The sequence below is a fragment of the Onychomys torridus genome, chromosome 4 (genome assembly GCF_903995425.1).
Source record: "Onychomys torridus chromosome 4, mOncTor1.1, whole genome shotgun sequence".
NCBI classification, from domain to species: Eukaryota; Metazoa; Chordata; class Mammalia; order Rodentia; family Cricetidae; genus Onychomys; species Onychomys torridus.
In genome coordinates this window covers 135,461,116-135,478,370 of record NC_050446.1, presented here as the reverse complement: position 1 = coordinate 135,478,370, position 17,255 = coordinate 135,461,116, and the positions used below count along the sequence as shown (strand labels likewise).

Genomic DNA, 17,255 nt, shown 5'->3' with positions numbered 1-17,255 from the left:
TCCTGGCTGGAAGGCTTTGTTATTAGTATTGGTGGCAGGAACCAGAGGTGGGGTCTGACTGGAGAAAGTATGACACTGGGGTGTTTTTTGAGGGATATATATATATATATATACACACATTTTTTTTTTTTTTTTTTTTTTGAGACAGGGTTTCTATCCTGGAACTCGCTCAGTAGACCAGGCTGGTCTCAAACTCACAGAGAGCTGCCTGCTTCTGCCTCCCAAGTGCTGGGATTAAAGGTGTGCACCACCACTGCCTGGCTAATTTATTTTTTATTAAGAATTTTTTATTCATTTTACATACCAACCACAGAGCCCCATCTCATCCCTTCTCCCATTCCCCCCAACCTCCCTCCAACCCCCTCCATTCCCTCCTTTGAAAAGGTAAGGCCCTTCATGGGGAGTCAGCAAAGCCTGGTTCATTCAGTTGAGGAAGGTCCAAACCCCTCACCCTGCATCAAGGCTGTGCAAGGCATCCCACCATAGGTAATGGGCTCCAAAAAGCCAGCTCATGCACCAGAGGTAGATCCTGATCCCACTGCCAGGGGCCCCTCAAACAGACCAAGCTGCACAACTGTCTTGAGGGGTATATTTTGTTCTTGGCTACTTCTTCTGCCTAGCCTCTGTTCCCAGCTGCTGTGAGGTGAGCAGCATTCCTCTGCCATGCTTGATCAGTACAATGTTTCACCCTCACCACAGCCTTGGAGCCAGCCAAGCATGGGCTGACCCCTGAAATGGCGAACCCCAGCACACCTTCCCTCCATATAAGGTGATAGTCTCAGGGACTTTTGTCATGGAGATGGGAGCTACTACACTGTATGAGCTGGAACTGCATCGATGGACCTTCATCCCAGAGAAATGAAGGTGGGTGTCCTCAAACATTCTACATATGTGCTTCCTCTGGATCTCTGCACTGGGACCCATGTGATGGCCTGGATGAACCTCCAGAACCTCATGCTGAGTGAAAGCGCCAGTCCCAGAGATCCTGAGGTTCCATCTTGAAAAGACAAAAATACCGAGAGAAGAACAGGACAGAGCTTGACAGGGTGAGGGACAGGGATGGGTGTGGGCTGGGATAAAGCAGCATGTGTCTACAAAAGGGCAGTGGGAAGAGTCCTCTTAAGGGGTCTATCAGGAGCTACTTTACAGGAAGGAGAGTTTAGTTTGGCTCACAGTTGGGGGATATCACGTGTTGGAGGGGTAGCAGGAGGCCCTGGGAGGAGCGAATGCTGCTGGGACTTCTGGCTTCGTCACATCTTGATGAAAGAGGAAACAGGGAGCAGACAAGAACTGGGATCGGATTATCAAGCCTCAACTGTCCTCCACTTTCTCTCACAAGTTCTGTATCCCACAGGGTCTGTGAGCCCATGGGGGCATTCACATCTACATTATCACAGGTCTTGTGTGTCGATGGCAGAGGTCAGAGTCACATGTGTGACAGAACAGCACAGAAAGAGATGCTTAGACATAAAGACCTAGACACAGACACTCATGTGTACACACATGCATAGGCTCGCATACAAACAGAAACACATAGACACCTAGACACAGACAGATGTACACACACAGACACATAGATACACATAGACACAGACATAAAGATACCGAGACACACCGAGACACTGGCCAGCCCTTAACATGGCTGTGGCTGCGCTGATGCTACCTCCTAGGTGTGGCCCATGTGCCGGTCTGGTGCACTCTGTGGTGGCAAGGCAAAGGGGGATGGCTGGCTGTATTACTTCACACAGCTACATGTGAATATCTATTTCCTTAACAAGCCCATAATTTAGACAAAAAGACATTTCTAGTGAATTCCTACAATTGAGAGAAGACTGGGGTTGTGGAGGAGAGTGAGGTGGGCACAGGCTGTAATGGGACCCCAGGCTGCTTATGAGTGGCCCTGAATGAACCCCGCCCTTGAGTGTTCTCCAACAGCTTAGTCAATATTTAATCTTTTCCCATTTGTTTCCCATTAGGATGCACATCTGAAACCTCTCATTAGCCCATCTTTCCAGAGAATAATGACTAATTTCCGGCAGTAGCTCTCCTTTCTCCCACAAAGACCCTTCCATTATTGTAATTTACCGACGGAGGAAAAGAAATTGCAGACAATTTCCAGGGCCCAGAGACCTGCTATGGGAAGGACACCACATCCTTGCCCTTGGCCGGGGTCCGGGGAGAAGGGAAATGCCAAGTTAATGTGACATCATCAGGCCTCATCCCAGAGTTGGTCTGAATACATGACTCCTCCAGGGATCAGAGACAGACTCTTTAGTCCCAGGAGCCCTGAAAGCCATGCAGGACTTATACATAGTCCTTGGAAAGTTTGCTATGAGCAGCCTGAGAGCGGGGTTCAGATCTGTGAGGGCTCCTCTTGCCTGGCCAGCTCTGGGAATGACCCACTGTCGGATCTGCAGGACCCATGGATCATGGGGCTTTCTGAGAGGCAGTGTGGCAACATGCTGCTTTGTTGCCCTAATGAGTCAACACCAGCTACACATGCTGTTTTTTATTATCATTATTTTTTTCTGTTTGCTTTAAAAGAAGGTGTGGGAAGCCTGATTTGTGAGAGGAAGACCAGGGGAACCTCAGGCCCTTCAGATAAGCCCCAGGTCTCTGATGGCAGGCCACCTGCCTCTGTGCTAACGAGAACACATCCCAGCTGCGCCTGCCCCTCCCTCCAGCCCTTCCAAGAGGTGCCCTTGGCTGCTCTCATTCCTCAGTTGCAGGTAGCTAATTTGTCCACCCACCGCCTGCCCCTGCCCCTCAAGGGACTGCCTTGGGATGAGCTGCCTAAGTTCCACAGAAATAATGTTACATCCTGTTCCCTCCTGTGACACTGGGCTCACCAGTGTCTCACCGTCCTGAAAGACAATCACTCGAGAATGCAATCATCTTGTTGAGACAATAGTCCCCAGAGATGGAGCAATGACAAATTCCACTGGTAGAGGAGAGTGTGATAAATGTTTGCCCTCCTACCCTAGCCAGACGAGGCTGACCCCTCATGGGGCCCACAGAGCTGGGGGAGCAGGTGGCTTCTTAGAGGACAGCCTGGCCTGGCTCCGCTTACATTTGGTTTCCAAGAGGAGACTTCCTCTGTTTTGCCTGGTGCTCTGTAGAGGCCAGAGCTGGGACTGGCGGGTAAAGTACAGGACACTAGGTAAGTAATAAAGGAAAAGAAATGAGGGAGACATTTTAATGTGTCTGAGAAATCCATGTAGAGTAGCTTGCTGTCTGTCTGAACTTCAAGCTCACCTGGTGTCACGGGTTTTAAATGGCTATACCTGGTATCTTCAACAGAGGCTTCTGTGGCCTCATCCATTCTACCCTTCCTGGGGCAAAGCTTGTCCAATGAAGTCCTCCCAGCCCTCAAATCAGGAGACAGCTCGGTGGGATCACATAGGGATTTGTTAATAGGCTGACATCTTCTGAAGAGACCCAGCTATCGGGCCTATCAGATGTGGGGCTGGCTAGCACTCTGTACCCCTGCATAGGCCTCCAGTAGGGTTGGGAATGTGGGTACCTGTGTGGTGTCCCCCATACATAGCTGCCTGGGTCTAAAGTGACCTCACTGCTAAATGGTGATTGGTATACCTTCTCAGTAGTTGTGGAACGCAGAGATGTTGAGACCTGGCTTACAGTGAGGTAAAGCCATGTATCCTACAGGTCTGTGGGAAGACAGTTTCCTAGGTCACTTCTCAGGGGGACAGAGGGCCTTGACACAGGGGCACACTTTCTGGGCTGGGAGAACAGTTTGGCTTGTTTGGTGGGCCTTGGTCTCTGGTCTGGTTTCCTGACTCAGGTTGGCAAAGCTTCTTCCTTTCCTAGGTTCTCTTCCAACACATGTTCCCCTCTCCTATGCTTCAGCTCCTAGGCTACATGTTACCATAGAAACAAAAAGACCAAAGGCCAAAGCAAAACCTCCCACTCTAACAATCTAAGCATCACTTCTTGGAGCCTGACCCAGGATACAAACAATTAGAGCCTAGCCCCTAATGACTCCTGGGCCTCAGCCCAGATGGCCGGTCTTGGGGAGGACAAGTGGTGTTGGACAATTTCTACCTTAAGGAGAGGTAGTTTAGCTGCTAACATGCTTGCCTTGCAAGCATGAGGACCTGTATTTGACCTCCAGAGCCTGTGTGAAAAAGCCAGGCACAGTGGCACATGCTTAAAATCCCAGAGCTGGAGAGGCATAGACAGATGAGCCCATGGGGTTTGCTGGCCAGCCAGCCTAGTCGATGCAGAGATTTCTAGATGAGTGAGACCATGTCTCAGAAAACAGGGTGGATGATAACTTGAAGAACAACACCCAAGGTTAACCTCTGGCCTCCACATACACACTCTTACATGTGCACTCACACATGTGCACCCACATTGACACATACCCCAAAAAACATTTACTACAAGATAGTGAACACCCTCCTCTTACCTATTCAGATATGACCCCATGCAAACAACCAGTGGCCAGATAACTTCTCTTAATTGCTATAAAATATTTCTATTCTTCAGAAGTTTGTCCATCTATCTGCTGTCTTTCTGTCCTTAATGTTGATTCTTTCTTAAAACATCCATATCAATTATAGTCTGGTAAAAACTTTACTCCCTTGCCTAGGGTCTATCTTTTCTGGCACAGTAGTCCCTTCTTCCCGTCTCCTCCTGCACCCAAGGTTTGAGCTCTGTCAGGCTATTCACTGTTGCTACAGCACCCACTCTGTAGCCTCTTGGTACCTGGAGGTGTGTGAGGATGAAGATTGTAAAGACTTGGGCAATGTTGTGTGTTAACAGCGCCGGTCCCATGTATGGGTCCTGCAGAGTCTATGGGGTCCCCAAGAAGCAAATGCCAACACATCTGCCAAGCCTCACCTGGCTTGGAGCCCTCATCCACAGAGCCGTTGTAGACCTGGTTGATGAACTCGGGCCGGTTGTCATTCATGTCGATGACGTAGATATACAGATCGATAGGATTCTCCACCTTGTTGCCGTTCATGTCCACCGCATGGGCTCGGAGCTGTGGGGCAACAGACATGTCAGAGCTGGCAGCCACATTCAGGGGTATGCTTGTTTCTGGTGTGGGTGGTTCCCTGGGGACTCACAGCACTGGGGTAGCACTGTAGCTCCCAGCTCCCTGGGAAAGGAAGCAGAGACAACCTGGGTGGTGCTCAGGTGGGACTGACACATCCAGAAACTTCTGTGAGCCTTGTTTCTCCCCTCTGCAGATGGGGTCATGTGAGCAGAAACAGGGTAACACCCCCTGTCTGTGCTGCCAACATCACCTGGAGTCCCTGGGTCTGACTGATGTTTTCACATGCCTGGGCTGGACAGGCACTCTGCACACAGGATTTTATGTCTTTTCACAGTGGCTGCAGCTAGGCACTGGTGCCCAGTGGAGCAGTGGGGCCTAGATGACCTCCTGAGAGGTTGATGCAGGGAAGGGCCTGGGGAGGGAGCTTCATGGGGTCCACAGAGAGGCCTGAACAAGCGTTGGGAGAGGATGCTGCTTTGGGCCCATCCGCTTCTGCTTGCTGCATTGTGGAGCCTCGAAAAGTAAGGCAAAAGATGGCCAGAGAGAGGACATGGGGGAGAGTCAGCTTGAGAAGGGGCTCCAGGAAGCTGTGTTAGGAGTTGCCTTCCAAATCCGCCCACTCATTTATTCCTTCCCAAAGTGCCTACAAAGGGTCCACAAGCACTGGACGCTGTGCTGAACCTTAGACCAGAGATAAAGCAGACATGGGTGCCTTGGATGCCTCTCATCAGAGGTGGGTAGGGACACAGAGAAAGAAAGAGACAATCTGTCTCTTGGGGGAAGGACAATTTAGTCACATGATTCTTCAGAGCTCTACCCCATGGGATGGAGTATTTAGGGAGAAAAGGAACATAAGCTTATAACCTCAGTTTGTGACTGATTCTAGGCCCCCCTCACTTAGGCCCTGTCATTTCCTGCTGTCATGAAGTAAGAACTGAGATCCAAGACAGGCCTTGCTGCTGCTCACTCAGAAGATGGGAAGTGAGCAGGAGGAAGTGATGTGTCCGTGACACTTGCACCTGGAAGGTACACACAGGGAGCACTAGTCCCAGCTAGTGAGGTGGTCAGTGGCAGTGTTTTATTTTCAGAGCTGGGATGGACCCTTGGAGCCTCAGAACCGCAGTAAGAGGCAGAAGGCACATGTGTGACCGTGCTTGGCCCAGAGGCTCAGACACCATGACTTATGGGGAGGATGTCCTGACACTACCCCCAGTTCTCAGAGCTTCCTCCTGCCAGTGGGGAGGTGGGTGTGGGGTTCTGCACACATCTTTGGGGAGGTCCAGGGACTTCAGAGGGAACTCAGCTTCCCCTCTAGGGTGAAGGTCTAGGTGAAGGTCCTGGATCCTTGGGGACCCTTGCAGCCTATAAACCCTTTCTATGGATCTCATTTCAAGACTGTCCAGCTTCAATGCCAGAGCTTGGAACTGAGCAGAGTATTAGGAATATGTCAGCCAAGAAAAATGTTCCTGAAGTACTTGGGGGGGCAGGGTCTAGATCCCATACACAAGGCTGACTAAGGCATGTTGGCATCAAAAAGGGCTTGGGGACCATTTATCCCAGCGGGTGACACTCACCCCAGGGGCAGTCACCTTGGCCTCTGGTTCTTATACCTGGACCAGCCTTGAAGGTGGAGCTAGAAGGCTCCCATTCCAGGCATTTATCAGGCCTCAAAGTGCACAGCCTTGTGGGGGTCCTGACAACTGAGGAAGGAGCTGTTCTAAAGGTGTGGGGAGTCGTTGGCTGGAAACCAGTGGGGCTGGTTCTGAGGCCAAGCTCTGGAGAACTAGAGTAAGGCAGATGGAGAGAGAGAGAGAGTTCCACTGGGCGAGGGCCCCGGGCACCCTGCACTCAGCAGGGCTCTGCAGCAGGCTGGTTTGGCATGTCCTGGTGTCCAAGAGTACCCCAGTGCTTACTGTGGTCTTCACATCACTGCTGCACTGCAGGATGCCAAGGCCCAAGCTTGGTCAAAAATAGAAAAACATGGCGGGAGTTCTCAAGCCAGGGAGGGTTGTTCCCCTTTTGTCTCAGATCCAGACTTGGCAAGGCAAGTTCTGTCTGTGTGACTATTTCTTTCTCTCTCCTACAGTGTCTCTGCCTCTGTGTCTTTCTCTGTTTCTTATCTCATCTGTCTGTCTTAGTGTCTGCTTCTGTTTCTTTCTGTGTATCTCCCCTGTATGTCTCTGTGCCTATCTCTGTGTCTCACTGTCTCTCTTGGTGCCTGTCTCTGTGTCTCACTGTCTCTCTTGGTGCCTATCTCTGTGTCTCCCCTGTATGTCTCTTGGTGCCTGTCTCTGTGTCTCTCTTTGCATCTGTTTCTGTCTGCATCTCCCTGTCTGTCTCTCCCTCAGTCTTTCCATCCATGTCTCTAGTGGTGTTAGCATTTAGGCATCTGTACTGGCCTGCCCTTAAGGTCCTGACAGGAAATACCTCAGCTGTAGCCACTAAGAGCACCTCCTATGTGCATGTGCTATGTTTCTTTATAAAAGGTGGGCCTTGTACACCTCCTGTCTCTCTCTCCTTTCTCTTCCTCATCCCCAGGGACCTGTCCCTGCCCCCTTCTCTCCCTCCCCTCAATAAACCTCCTACATGGGTCCTGTTGTATGGTGCTACTCCTTCCCGCCATTGTTAAAATACAATTGGCTCTTAGGGGCACATGCTGGGCCCATTGGAGAGGTGTGCTGAATGTGGACTGAAGCCCATCTCAGGATCCAGCAGCTTTGGCAAGATCCAGCACTCTCCTTGGTTTATGTGTGTACAGTGGCAGTGTGCGGTTGGCTGGGATGGGTGAAGTGTGTGGAAACCCCTGTCCCTGCAGCCAGGACTTCTGTAGCACTGAGCCAGGGCCTTTGCAGGCTGGAGGGGTACATGCAGGGGGAGGGTGTGTGAGGCTTCAGAGCTGGTTGTCAGGGAGAGGTGGGTGGAGGTTCAAGCTGGCCAGGACCCTGGGGACCTGCTGTGCTGTCTTTGGGCCCAGCAGCCTGCTCGTCCTCTAGTAAGTTGCCCCTGCTGCAGATCTGCCTTCAGTTCTGAGCTTTCACATGGAGTGGAGGGCAATCACAAGACGTTACCTGGTTTCTGCAGAAGTGATGTCATCCTAACACTGTGCCAAAGGTGGGCACATGGGACCTGCCAGTCACAGATGATCTATGCTCACCGTGTGCTATTTAATTTGTATGATTTATCTCATTATTTTGAAATTCTAGTTATATTTTGGACCAGAGGCCCACCCTCCACTTAATGTCAGGACTAAAACCCTATGACTGTGCTGTACACAGGACAAGCTGGGGCAGGGGAAGTAAAGTGGGCCGCACACTGATCACCACAGGCTGAAGGTGGTAGGCCTGAGAAGTTAGAGCTTGCTGACTCTTCTACTAGGAAGATTATTGAAGATGCAGAGGAAGGGAGCCCAAGAAGGCCCAGTTAGAGCTGGTTTCCTGCCTGGGATAGCCTGCCAGTAGCTGCTCTGTCCCAGAAGCATGAAAGCAATTTTGGAGATATCCTGAAGCACAGGGCAGATAGAACATTCTAGTGGGAAATCAGAAGACTTGTTAGGTCCCTCAAGTCAAGGCCTCAAGGAGGGGAGGAAGCAGAAAGCAGAAACTCTTCAGGCCAGGGGCTTTCTGTTACAGACCATGATAATTAAAAATGAATCTGTCTAATCCTGGAAGAAGTAAGTTTAATCAGTGAGTGGCTTCCTTCTGTGGCCCATGAGGAAGCAAAGTGCTCTGTATCAGAGCTGACTGCAGGTGATCTGCCACCCAGGGAAAGAGATAGGGCGAGTGGGATAAGCTATATCTGCTCTGTCTTTCTCCAGACTTTCCATCTCACACCTTGTTGAGGCCCTCTCTCCAGATTTGGGTGCAGATGTCTTTAACGGGCATATTCTAGAGGTGATGTGTGTGTGAAGCAGGCAGGAGGACAAGTGGAGGAGGCGTCTGGAAAGGGGAGGGATGTGGCCTGCGCGAGGTCCTTGTCATAGCTTTGCCAAGCATTACTTGGACTTCACAGAGTGAGGCAAGGCCCCTGCGGGTTCCCAGATAAGGCACTGACCCTTTTTGGGTAGAAACAAGCAGCCAAGCTGAGTTCTTACTACCTGCTTGAGTCTGTACCTGAGCCAAGCTTCAGCCCCAAACAGCCTGCTAGCCCCCCAAATGAAGTCCAGGGCAGAGACCAGCTCCAACCATCTTTCCTCCAGCTGTTCAGCCTTCAGACAAAACCATCTTCCTGCCCAAAAAGGACACAATGAGTTTCCGACTCGGGCTCCTGGGGGAATCTCTTTCTCCGCCTAAGCTAACACAATGACTTGCTTCCTCATTTTCTCTCCCTGACCTTGGTCTCCACCTGTGAGAAGCAAAGTGAGAATTCCCAGATGGCATCTCCTGGCACAGGCAGGGAGACGTTGTTGGTACCAGCACCACCACTGCTTCTTCCCACAGCCTTCCTCAGCGCCAAGAAGGATTCAATTGTTTCTCAGCTCAGAACTGTGCATGTTCCCCAAAACTTGGGCCATGTTTACTCCAGCCACTTCCATTTTCTGACACCTAACACAGCAGTCAGCACATGTGGAATGCTCAAGAAATAAACCATGCATGGAAGGATGGATGTGCGGTTAGGATGGGCAGGTGGGTGGATAGATTGACAGGAGGGGCATGGATGGATAAGTAGATGGTGAGATGGGCAGATGGCATGTGAGTAAGTAGTTAGATATTTATTGGATGGGTAGATGGACAGGTGGGTGGCTGGATGGTGAGTGGATGGGAAGGTGTATGTAAGTGTGAGTGGATGGACAGACAGAGGAGGAATGGAGTGAGTAGATAGGGGAGGGTGTCTGGGAGGATCATGCTTTTTCTTGAAGTGTCTGTGAAGAGGGACATCCAGAGAGCTGAAAGCAGGTGCTGTGAGCCTGACTGAGGCCACTCCTGTGTCTCAGCTCCTCCTGCTCTGTGGACTGTAAACTGCAGCTGTAGGCTCAGGTAACCATCTCAGGGCAGGAGACCTTTGTGGCTCAGAAAGGGCAAACCTCATTCCTGAAGTTACTTCACCAGTCCCTTTCACACAGCACCCTGCTCCTCGAGACTCACTGGGGGTGGGTTGGGAAGGTCACCATTGTCACTGACAGACTCAACCTTCTGTAATCCCCCCCCCCCCTCTGCATAGATGGGCAGTGAGCAGCTTCAGGGCCAGGCTCTGTCTTTGTCTAAAGATATAGTGTGGACGACCTGACAAATTTTTGTGCACATGGAGCCTCCTTCTGGAGAGAGGAGATGGATGATCACTCCTGAATAAATGGCCATCAGACCGAGGACTAGCAGGGTCATCCTGCAATCAGCACAGAGCTGAAGCAAGAAGTCACAGGAATTAATATGACAGCATGGGGCACACACCAAGAATTCCACCTTTGTTCTCAGATAATTGTCAAAGCACTGGGCATTCAGCATCATGGCATTTAGCCACAGGCACACAACAACACTCTGACCACACCTCTCTTCTAGCCACCTGATAGGGTGGATATCATCACAACCATGCCACAGCCGAGAGCTCTTCATGCTGGGGAGAGACCTGAGTCCAGGGTGGCCTCAGTGACTCTCCTGAGGCTTACAGAGGTCAAGTGCTGGGCCTGTCCCTCACAGGTACTGCAGCAGAGCCCAGGGGACCAGCCACAGTGCCACTTGGTTATACATCAGAGAGAGAGATGGGAACCTGGCTGCCTCCCTCATGTCCAAGGCTATTGGGGGCAAGGAGGAGGCTGAGACCCACAGCCTCTCTTTGCTTCCTGTTCCTCCTTTCTGAGTGACTCTTGTCTTAGAGGATCCCAGAGAGACAGCATGTAGATTAAAGGCAGATGATGTAACCCAGGAACGAACTGGCAGTGCTGATTTAAAGCCCAGTCTGGCCTGTAAGTGCTGGGGTTGGGCCTGGCAACCATGCTTTGACCCTCTGTTGTCCAAGTCTGATATGGTAGATGCTAGGGTCCTCCTGTGCTTTAGGCATAAGGACCTTGTGGCCAGATAGAAGTGTGCCTTGCTGATGACACCCTACAGCGTGAAGGGTGTGGAAGGCTGTGGGGGGGGGTATGATGGGGTGTGGAAGGGTGGGCAGTCTATAGACTACCTGTTATTGCCATGTTTCTATATAAATACTTACATGGTAAGAGGCTCTTTCTTCCCGGTCCATGGGGCGAGTGACATACATCCGGCCAGACATGGAGTCAATGCTGAAGACCTCCATAGGGGGCTGGTCTGCTCCCACACCTGTAATGCTGTACCGGATGGGGATATCATTGTCCTTGTCAGATCTGATCTGAAAGACATAAGAATGGAGATGTGAGCCTGCTGCTGGGGTGGGCTGGAGGGCCTGATGCTTGGCCACGTTCTTAGAACATCATGGATCACAGAGGGAACAGCTCAGTAACATCTCTCTCATACTGAATTTCACTTGTGCCCTCCCCAACAAAGCAACCAGTCACTCTGCCCTAAGGACTTCACTTCCCTTTGGTGGTTAAACATATCCTAGAGGAAAAGAGCCAATCCAGTCTGAACAGGTTTTAGGTGTATGTATAATAAGGTAACCCATGTCTTAGTGTGATCTTTTAGAGAAAAAACCCTATTTAACCCATAATGCCTATGCATATGATTAAAATATCCCATGTTTGCACAAAAGGCCCAAGTTTCCATATGTCAATCATAAGTTTATTGGAGCAGAAACACACTCACACCCCACCCTACAACCAATGCCTCTTCCTCAAGGACTCAGAAAGAGTCTCCAGGAATTCATAGGCTCTTGAGCACTCTGGCTCACACCTGCTGCTCCCTGCCTATATCTACCTTGCATTTCTCTTCTGAGTAAAAGTCCTTGCCACTTGGGTATTTGTGTATGGTTCTTCAATCCTTTGAAGATGCTGACAGTCAGAGACACAATGGGCCGGACAGTAGCTACAGGTAGCAGAAGGGCAGTCAGTGGACAGGGGCTGCCCAGTGCCACCAACCTCGTGTCTGAGGCTTATCAGGGAGGTACAATATTTCACGATTGTTTTTCATTTTTATTTTTTATTTGAGATGGGGTTCATGTAGTTCAGGTTGGCTCAAGCCTATTACACAAGTGAGAATGACTTTGAATTCTTGAACCTCCTCTACCTCCCAGGTCCTGGAAGGACAGGCATGCACCATGGAGTCTAGTTATGACCCACGGCTTCATGCGTGTTAGGCAAACACTCCACAAACAGCTCCATCCCCAGCCCGCAACATTTCAAGTTCTGTGACAAGTTGTGACGTAGTATGCCAGGCCACAAAGAGACACAAGTGAGGGGCACAGTGGCAGAGTGATGTCTTCATTCACACCAAAAGCAGGGATCTTGCTGGGTGGGTCACTTCTTTGCATGAAACAAGACAGGACTCCCAATGGAGGTGAGAGAAATCTGAGAACAGATTTTTTTTCCAGCTTTGTTTGCACACCAAACTGCAAGCTGGCACCAGAAAAACCCCAATTCCAAGAAAATTCAACTTGATAGAGAACACACTTCTTTCTTTTCTTTCTTCATTTTTTAAAAAATCTTTTTTATTATTATTATATTTGTGTTTTAATTTTATACATCAGCCATGGGTTCCCCTGTCCTCCCCGCTCCCCCCTCACCCCCACCTTCCCCCCTAGCCCCTCCCCTCCATTCCCATCTCCTCCAGGGCCAAGACTCCCCTGGGGATTAAATTAAACCTGGTGGATTCAGTACAGGCAGGTCCAGTCCCCTCCTTCCAGGCTGAGCAAAGTGTCCCTGTGTAAGCCCAAGGTTGCAAACAGCCAGCTCGTGCACTAAGTACAGGTCTGGGTCCCAGTGCCTGGGTGCCTCCCAAACAGTTCAAGCGATTCAATTGTCTCACTTATCCAGAGGGCCTGATCCAGCTGGGGGCTCCACAGCCTTTGGTTCATAATTCATGTGTTAAGAAATGGGCTATAGAACTAAACAGAGAATTCTCAACAGAGGAAGCTCAAATGGCTGAAAGACATTTAAGGAATTGCTCAACATCCCTAATTATCCAGGAAATGCAAATCAAACCGACTCTGAAATACCACCTTACACCTGTCAGAATGGCTAAGATAAAAAACACAGAAGACAGCTTATGCTGGAGAGGATGTGGAGCAAGGGGAACTCTCCTCCACTGCTGGTGGGAATGCAAGCTTGTACAGCCACTTTGGAAATGAATATGGTGCTTCCTTAGAAAATTGGGAATCCATCTCCCCCAAGATCCAGCTATAGCACTCTTGGGCAAGGAATGCTCAATCATACCACAAGGGCATTTGCTCAGCTATGTTCATATCAGCATTGTTTGTAATAGCCAGAACCTGGAAACAACCTAGATGCCCTTCAACTGAAGAATGGATAAAGAAAATATGGTACATATACACAATGGAGTACTACTCAGCAGAGAAAAACAATGACATCATGAGGTTTGCAGGCAAATGGATGGATCTAGGCTACCTAGAAAATCTTTCTTCATTTTTAAGGATAACTTGATTTTAAAATTATAATTAAAATATAATTACATCATTACACCTTTTCTCCCCCCTTTCAAATTTGTCAGCTCCTATTCTTTACTTATTATTGTTACATATTGTGGTGGTTTGAATAAGAATGGTCTTCATAGGCTCATATATTTAAATTCTTAGTCAGCAGGGAATGAAAGTGCTTGATAGGATTAGAAAAATTAGGAGGTGTGGCCTTGTTGGAAGAAGTATGTCATTGGGGGGTGGGATTTGAATTTTTAAAAGCCCATGCCAGGCTCTCTCTCTCTCTCTCTCTCTCTCTCTCTCTCTCTCTCTCTCTCTCTCTCTCTCTGCCTAAGGATCAGGATGTGGCTTTTATCTCAATTACTACTCCAGTCCCTGCCTGCCTGTGCAGACATAACCGTCTTGTTAAATAAGAAACACAGATCCAATTGCAGAGTTAAAAGCCAAGAGGTCAGAGCAATAGCTGAGAGCTGAAAACCTTACCCTTCACTGCTTCTGCTGTCTTTCCTCTCTACAAGAGAGCTACTTCTGTGTTTTTTCTGTTCTGCTTTCTCATTGGTTGTAAACCCAGCCACATGACCTCCTCGTTACTGCCTGTCTGTACAGACCTCCAGGTCTTCTATGGTTGGTATTGAGATTAAAGGCGTGTGTTGCCATGCTGGCTGTATCCTTGAACACACAGAGATCCGCCTAGCTCTGCCTCCCAAGTGCTGGGATTAAAGGCATGCACCACCACCACCCAGCTTCTGCTACGGCTTGCTCTGACCCCAAGGCAACTTTATTAACATACAAATAAAATCACATTTTACAAATAAAGTATCACCACATGCCTGCATGCTAATTCTTAGTAGGAATAAGGACAGTAGTGCTGAGAACAATGTGGGGCCAGCTCAAGAAGTTTCAGAGGGGAGGGATATTAGTAAGTGGCCTAGAGACTGTTGTGATATTTTGGCAAAGAATGTGACTGATTCATGTCTTTGTCCTAAAAATTTGCAAGAGGCTAAATCGAAGAGTTTTAGATTAATGGTCTTGGAAGAGGAGATTTCGTGACAGCCTAGTATTGCCTGTGTCACGTGGTTATTAATGGTCACTCTTACGTAGATTTACAATGTAAAGGAGCAGCAGAGTAAAGAAAAATGCAAAATGTACAGTTGAAGCAAAAAGGAGCACCAGGAAGCACAATGAAGAAGACAGAAGTTCCAGTGCTCAAGGAGATAAAATATTTAAAGAAAAGGCTGAGGGATGATGAATGGAGTAAAGGGAATGGCGGCCTCAGGGCAAGGCCCCTCACAGCTAAGCTTCCAACTTGTTGAAAGGATTTGAAGGACAGAAAGTGGATACAAATGTAGCCAAGTTCCAGCCCCAGAAGGCAATAGAACATGGCAACTTTGCTGAGCTATTCTGCCTTTAGAGTCATGAATACAAGAAAGGGGTTATGAAATCTCCCACCAAGGCTAAAGAAAGCTGCTGAGGCCAGGCATGTGTCCAGGGTGTCCCTGCATGGAGCTCAGAGAGGCCATTGTGTGAAGCTGGGAAGGTGAAGCCTGGATTGTGTTGGAGACCACAAGATATTGGAGATGCCAGGGTGGTGGGGTACCTGCCAAACAGAACTGCATACCACACGTGGAACCAGCCCAAGAGAGACGTGTGTTGCTGTCTTTGACATCAGACGTGGAGATGCAGAATTTGGAATTTGCCCTGCTGGTTTTTGCTTTTGCTTTGGTCCAGTATTTCCTCACTATGCTCCCTTCCATGCATTTTGGAATGGTAATGTGTATCCTGTGCCATTGTATGTTGGAAGTGTGTAGTCTGCTTTTGGACTTTAATTTTACGGGGGTTACAGTTAAGAGACTGCCTTGAGTCTCAGAGACTTTGAACTTTGGATTTTTAAACAGTGATACACTATGGGGTCTTTTGAAGTTGGACTGAATGCACACTGAATTTTGATATGGCTACAAGCCTATGGGGGCTAGGGAGTGGAATGTGATGTTTTGAATAAGAATGACCCCCATAGGCTCATATATTTGAATGCTTGGCCATCAGGAAATGGTACTGTTTGATAGGATTAGAAGGATCAGGAGGTGTGGCCTAGTTAGAGGAAGTGTGCCACTAGGGGAGGGCTTTGAGGCTTCAAAGGTCCATGCCAGGACCAGTGTCTCTCTTTGCCTATGGATCAGGATGTACCTCTCAGTTACTGTTCCAACACCATGCCTGCCTGTATGTATGTATGTGTGTGTGTGTGTGTGTGTGTGTGTGTATGTATGTATGTATGTGTGTATATATATATATATATTTTTTTTTTTTTTTTGGAGGGGGCCAACCATTTGGGACTAGATAGCCATTTCAGACACTCAGGTTTGGGGAAGACTAATTCTCCATCTCTCAGCAGTTTTTAATTGATTGTAGCTCTTCATCTAGTGAGGGGCCTCATGTGATTTCCATGCTGTGTGTCACATGGAGAACACTTCCTTCCTTTCTCTTTCTCTATCTCTCCATCTCTCTCTCTCCCTTACCTACCTATCTTCCTTTCCCTTCCTTCCTTCCTTCTTTCCTTTCTCTCTCTCTCTCTCTCTCTCTCTCTCTCTCTCTTTTCTCTCTCGAGAAAGTCTCACTATATAGCCTGGGCTGGCCTAGAACTTGCTATGTAGACCAGGCTAGTCTCAAGAGATCTGTCTGTCTCTGTCTCCTGAGTGCTGGGATTAAAGGTGTGCACCACCATGCCTAGCTGAGAATATCTTTCTTAAACCAGCATTTACCATGGTTGATCCAGGGCTGGTTACACTAGAATGAGGTACTAACACCAAGTCATAAGGGCAGCAGAGTGACTCCCTGACATTGTAACAGTCTGCAGAAGTCCTTTACCTGTTGGGGGAACATGAAGATTTTACCACATAGCCATCATGTAGGTCAGGGCAAACCTACAGCTGCTTGTCCTGGCTCTGGGAGAAGAAGCAGGCAAGACAGCCATGAACATATGTGTGGTATACACAGTCTGTGGGGGTTCAGTTCTGGGCCTCCAGTGCCCCTGCTTATGGTTCCATGACAAGGTAGGGGACAGGGCTTCTGGGAATAGGACTAGAATAGGTCAGGCTTGGGTGGCACCGGCCCCCTCCCCCATCCCCTTAGCTAGAACCATCTCTTTATTGGGGTGTTGGCAATGGCTGTCTAAGCTTGTGCCATCTGGTCCGGGCACAGCAGAAAAAGTCTGCCATGGAGCTGAGTTGCCCCTGTGTGCTCCCTTGGTGAGGGGGACAGTCTGTGTCTGTTCTCCATCCTTCCAGATGCTCCATGGGATTTAGTAACCAGGGACATGGAGAGTCTAGAGGACAGACAGCAGAGCCTGTCCTGTGTCTGAGCTCTTGGTACCTGAAGGGTAAGGGGCAGTTCCTATAGAGGTGAGGTAGAAGCATATGCACGGGGACAGGCCTGGCAGGCCCTGGGCTGGTGTGCCTGGGGCTTTGACTTTGGGCTTGGACTAGGGCACTGGAGTCATAGTCAGGTCTTGAGGGATGCTGGCCTGGTAGCACTGGATGCAGGGAACACACGGAGTCACAGAGTGAGTGGTGCGTGTCTCTGGAGCCCGGGACAGATGCTGCTGCTTCCAGAGTGGCAATTGCTCCATCCATCTGGCCATAGGGACATTTAATTGCAGCTCTGCTGGAAAGAACCTACCGTATAGTTAAAGGGTTTTCTTTTTGTTTGTTTGTTTTTGTTTTTTAAAGGAAACTCATTG

General features: G+C 49.2%; 1 protein-coding gene across 2 annotated transcripts in view; it reads right to left on the bottom strand.

Moving 5' to 3' along the window:
- The window catches only part of Cdh4 (cadherin 4), a 470,314-nt gene that overhangs the window by 51,911 nt on the left and 401,148 nt on the right, over positions 1 to 17,255 (bottom strand). For both annotated transcript variants that reach the window (XM_036184660.1, XM_036184661.1), the window contains 2 exons: positions 11,168 to 11,323; positions 4,864 to 5,008 (listed from right to left, as the gene is read on the bottom strand). In XM_036184660.1, the coding sequence (XP_036040553.1) occupies positions 4,864 to 5,008; positions 11,168 to 11,323 (301 nt within the window). The remainder of the gene's footprint in view (positions 1 to 4,863; positions 5,009 to 11,167; positions 11,324 to 17,255) is intronic.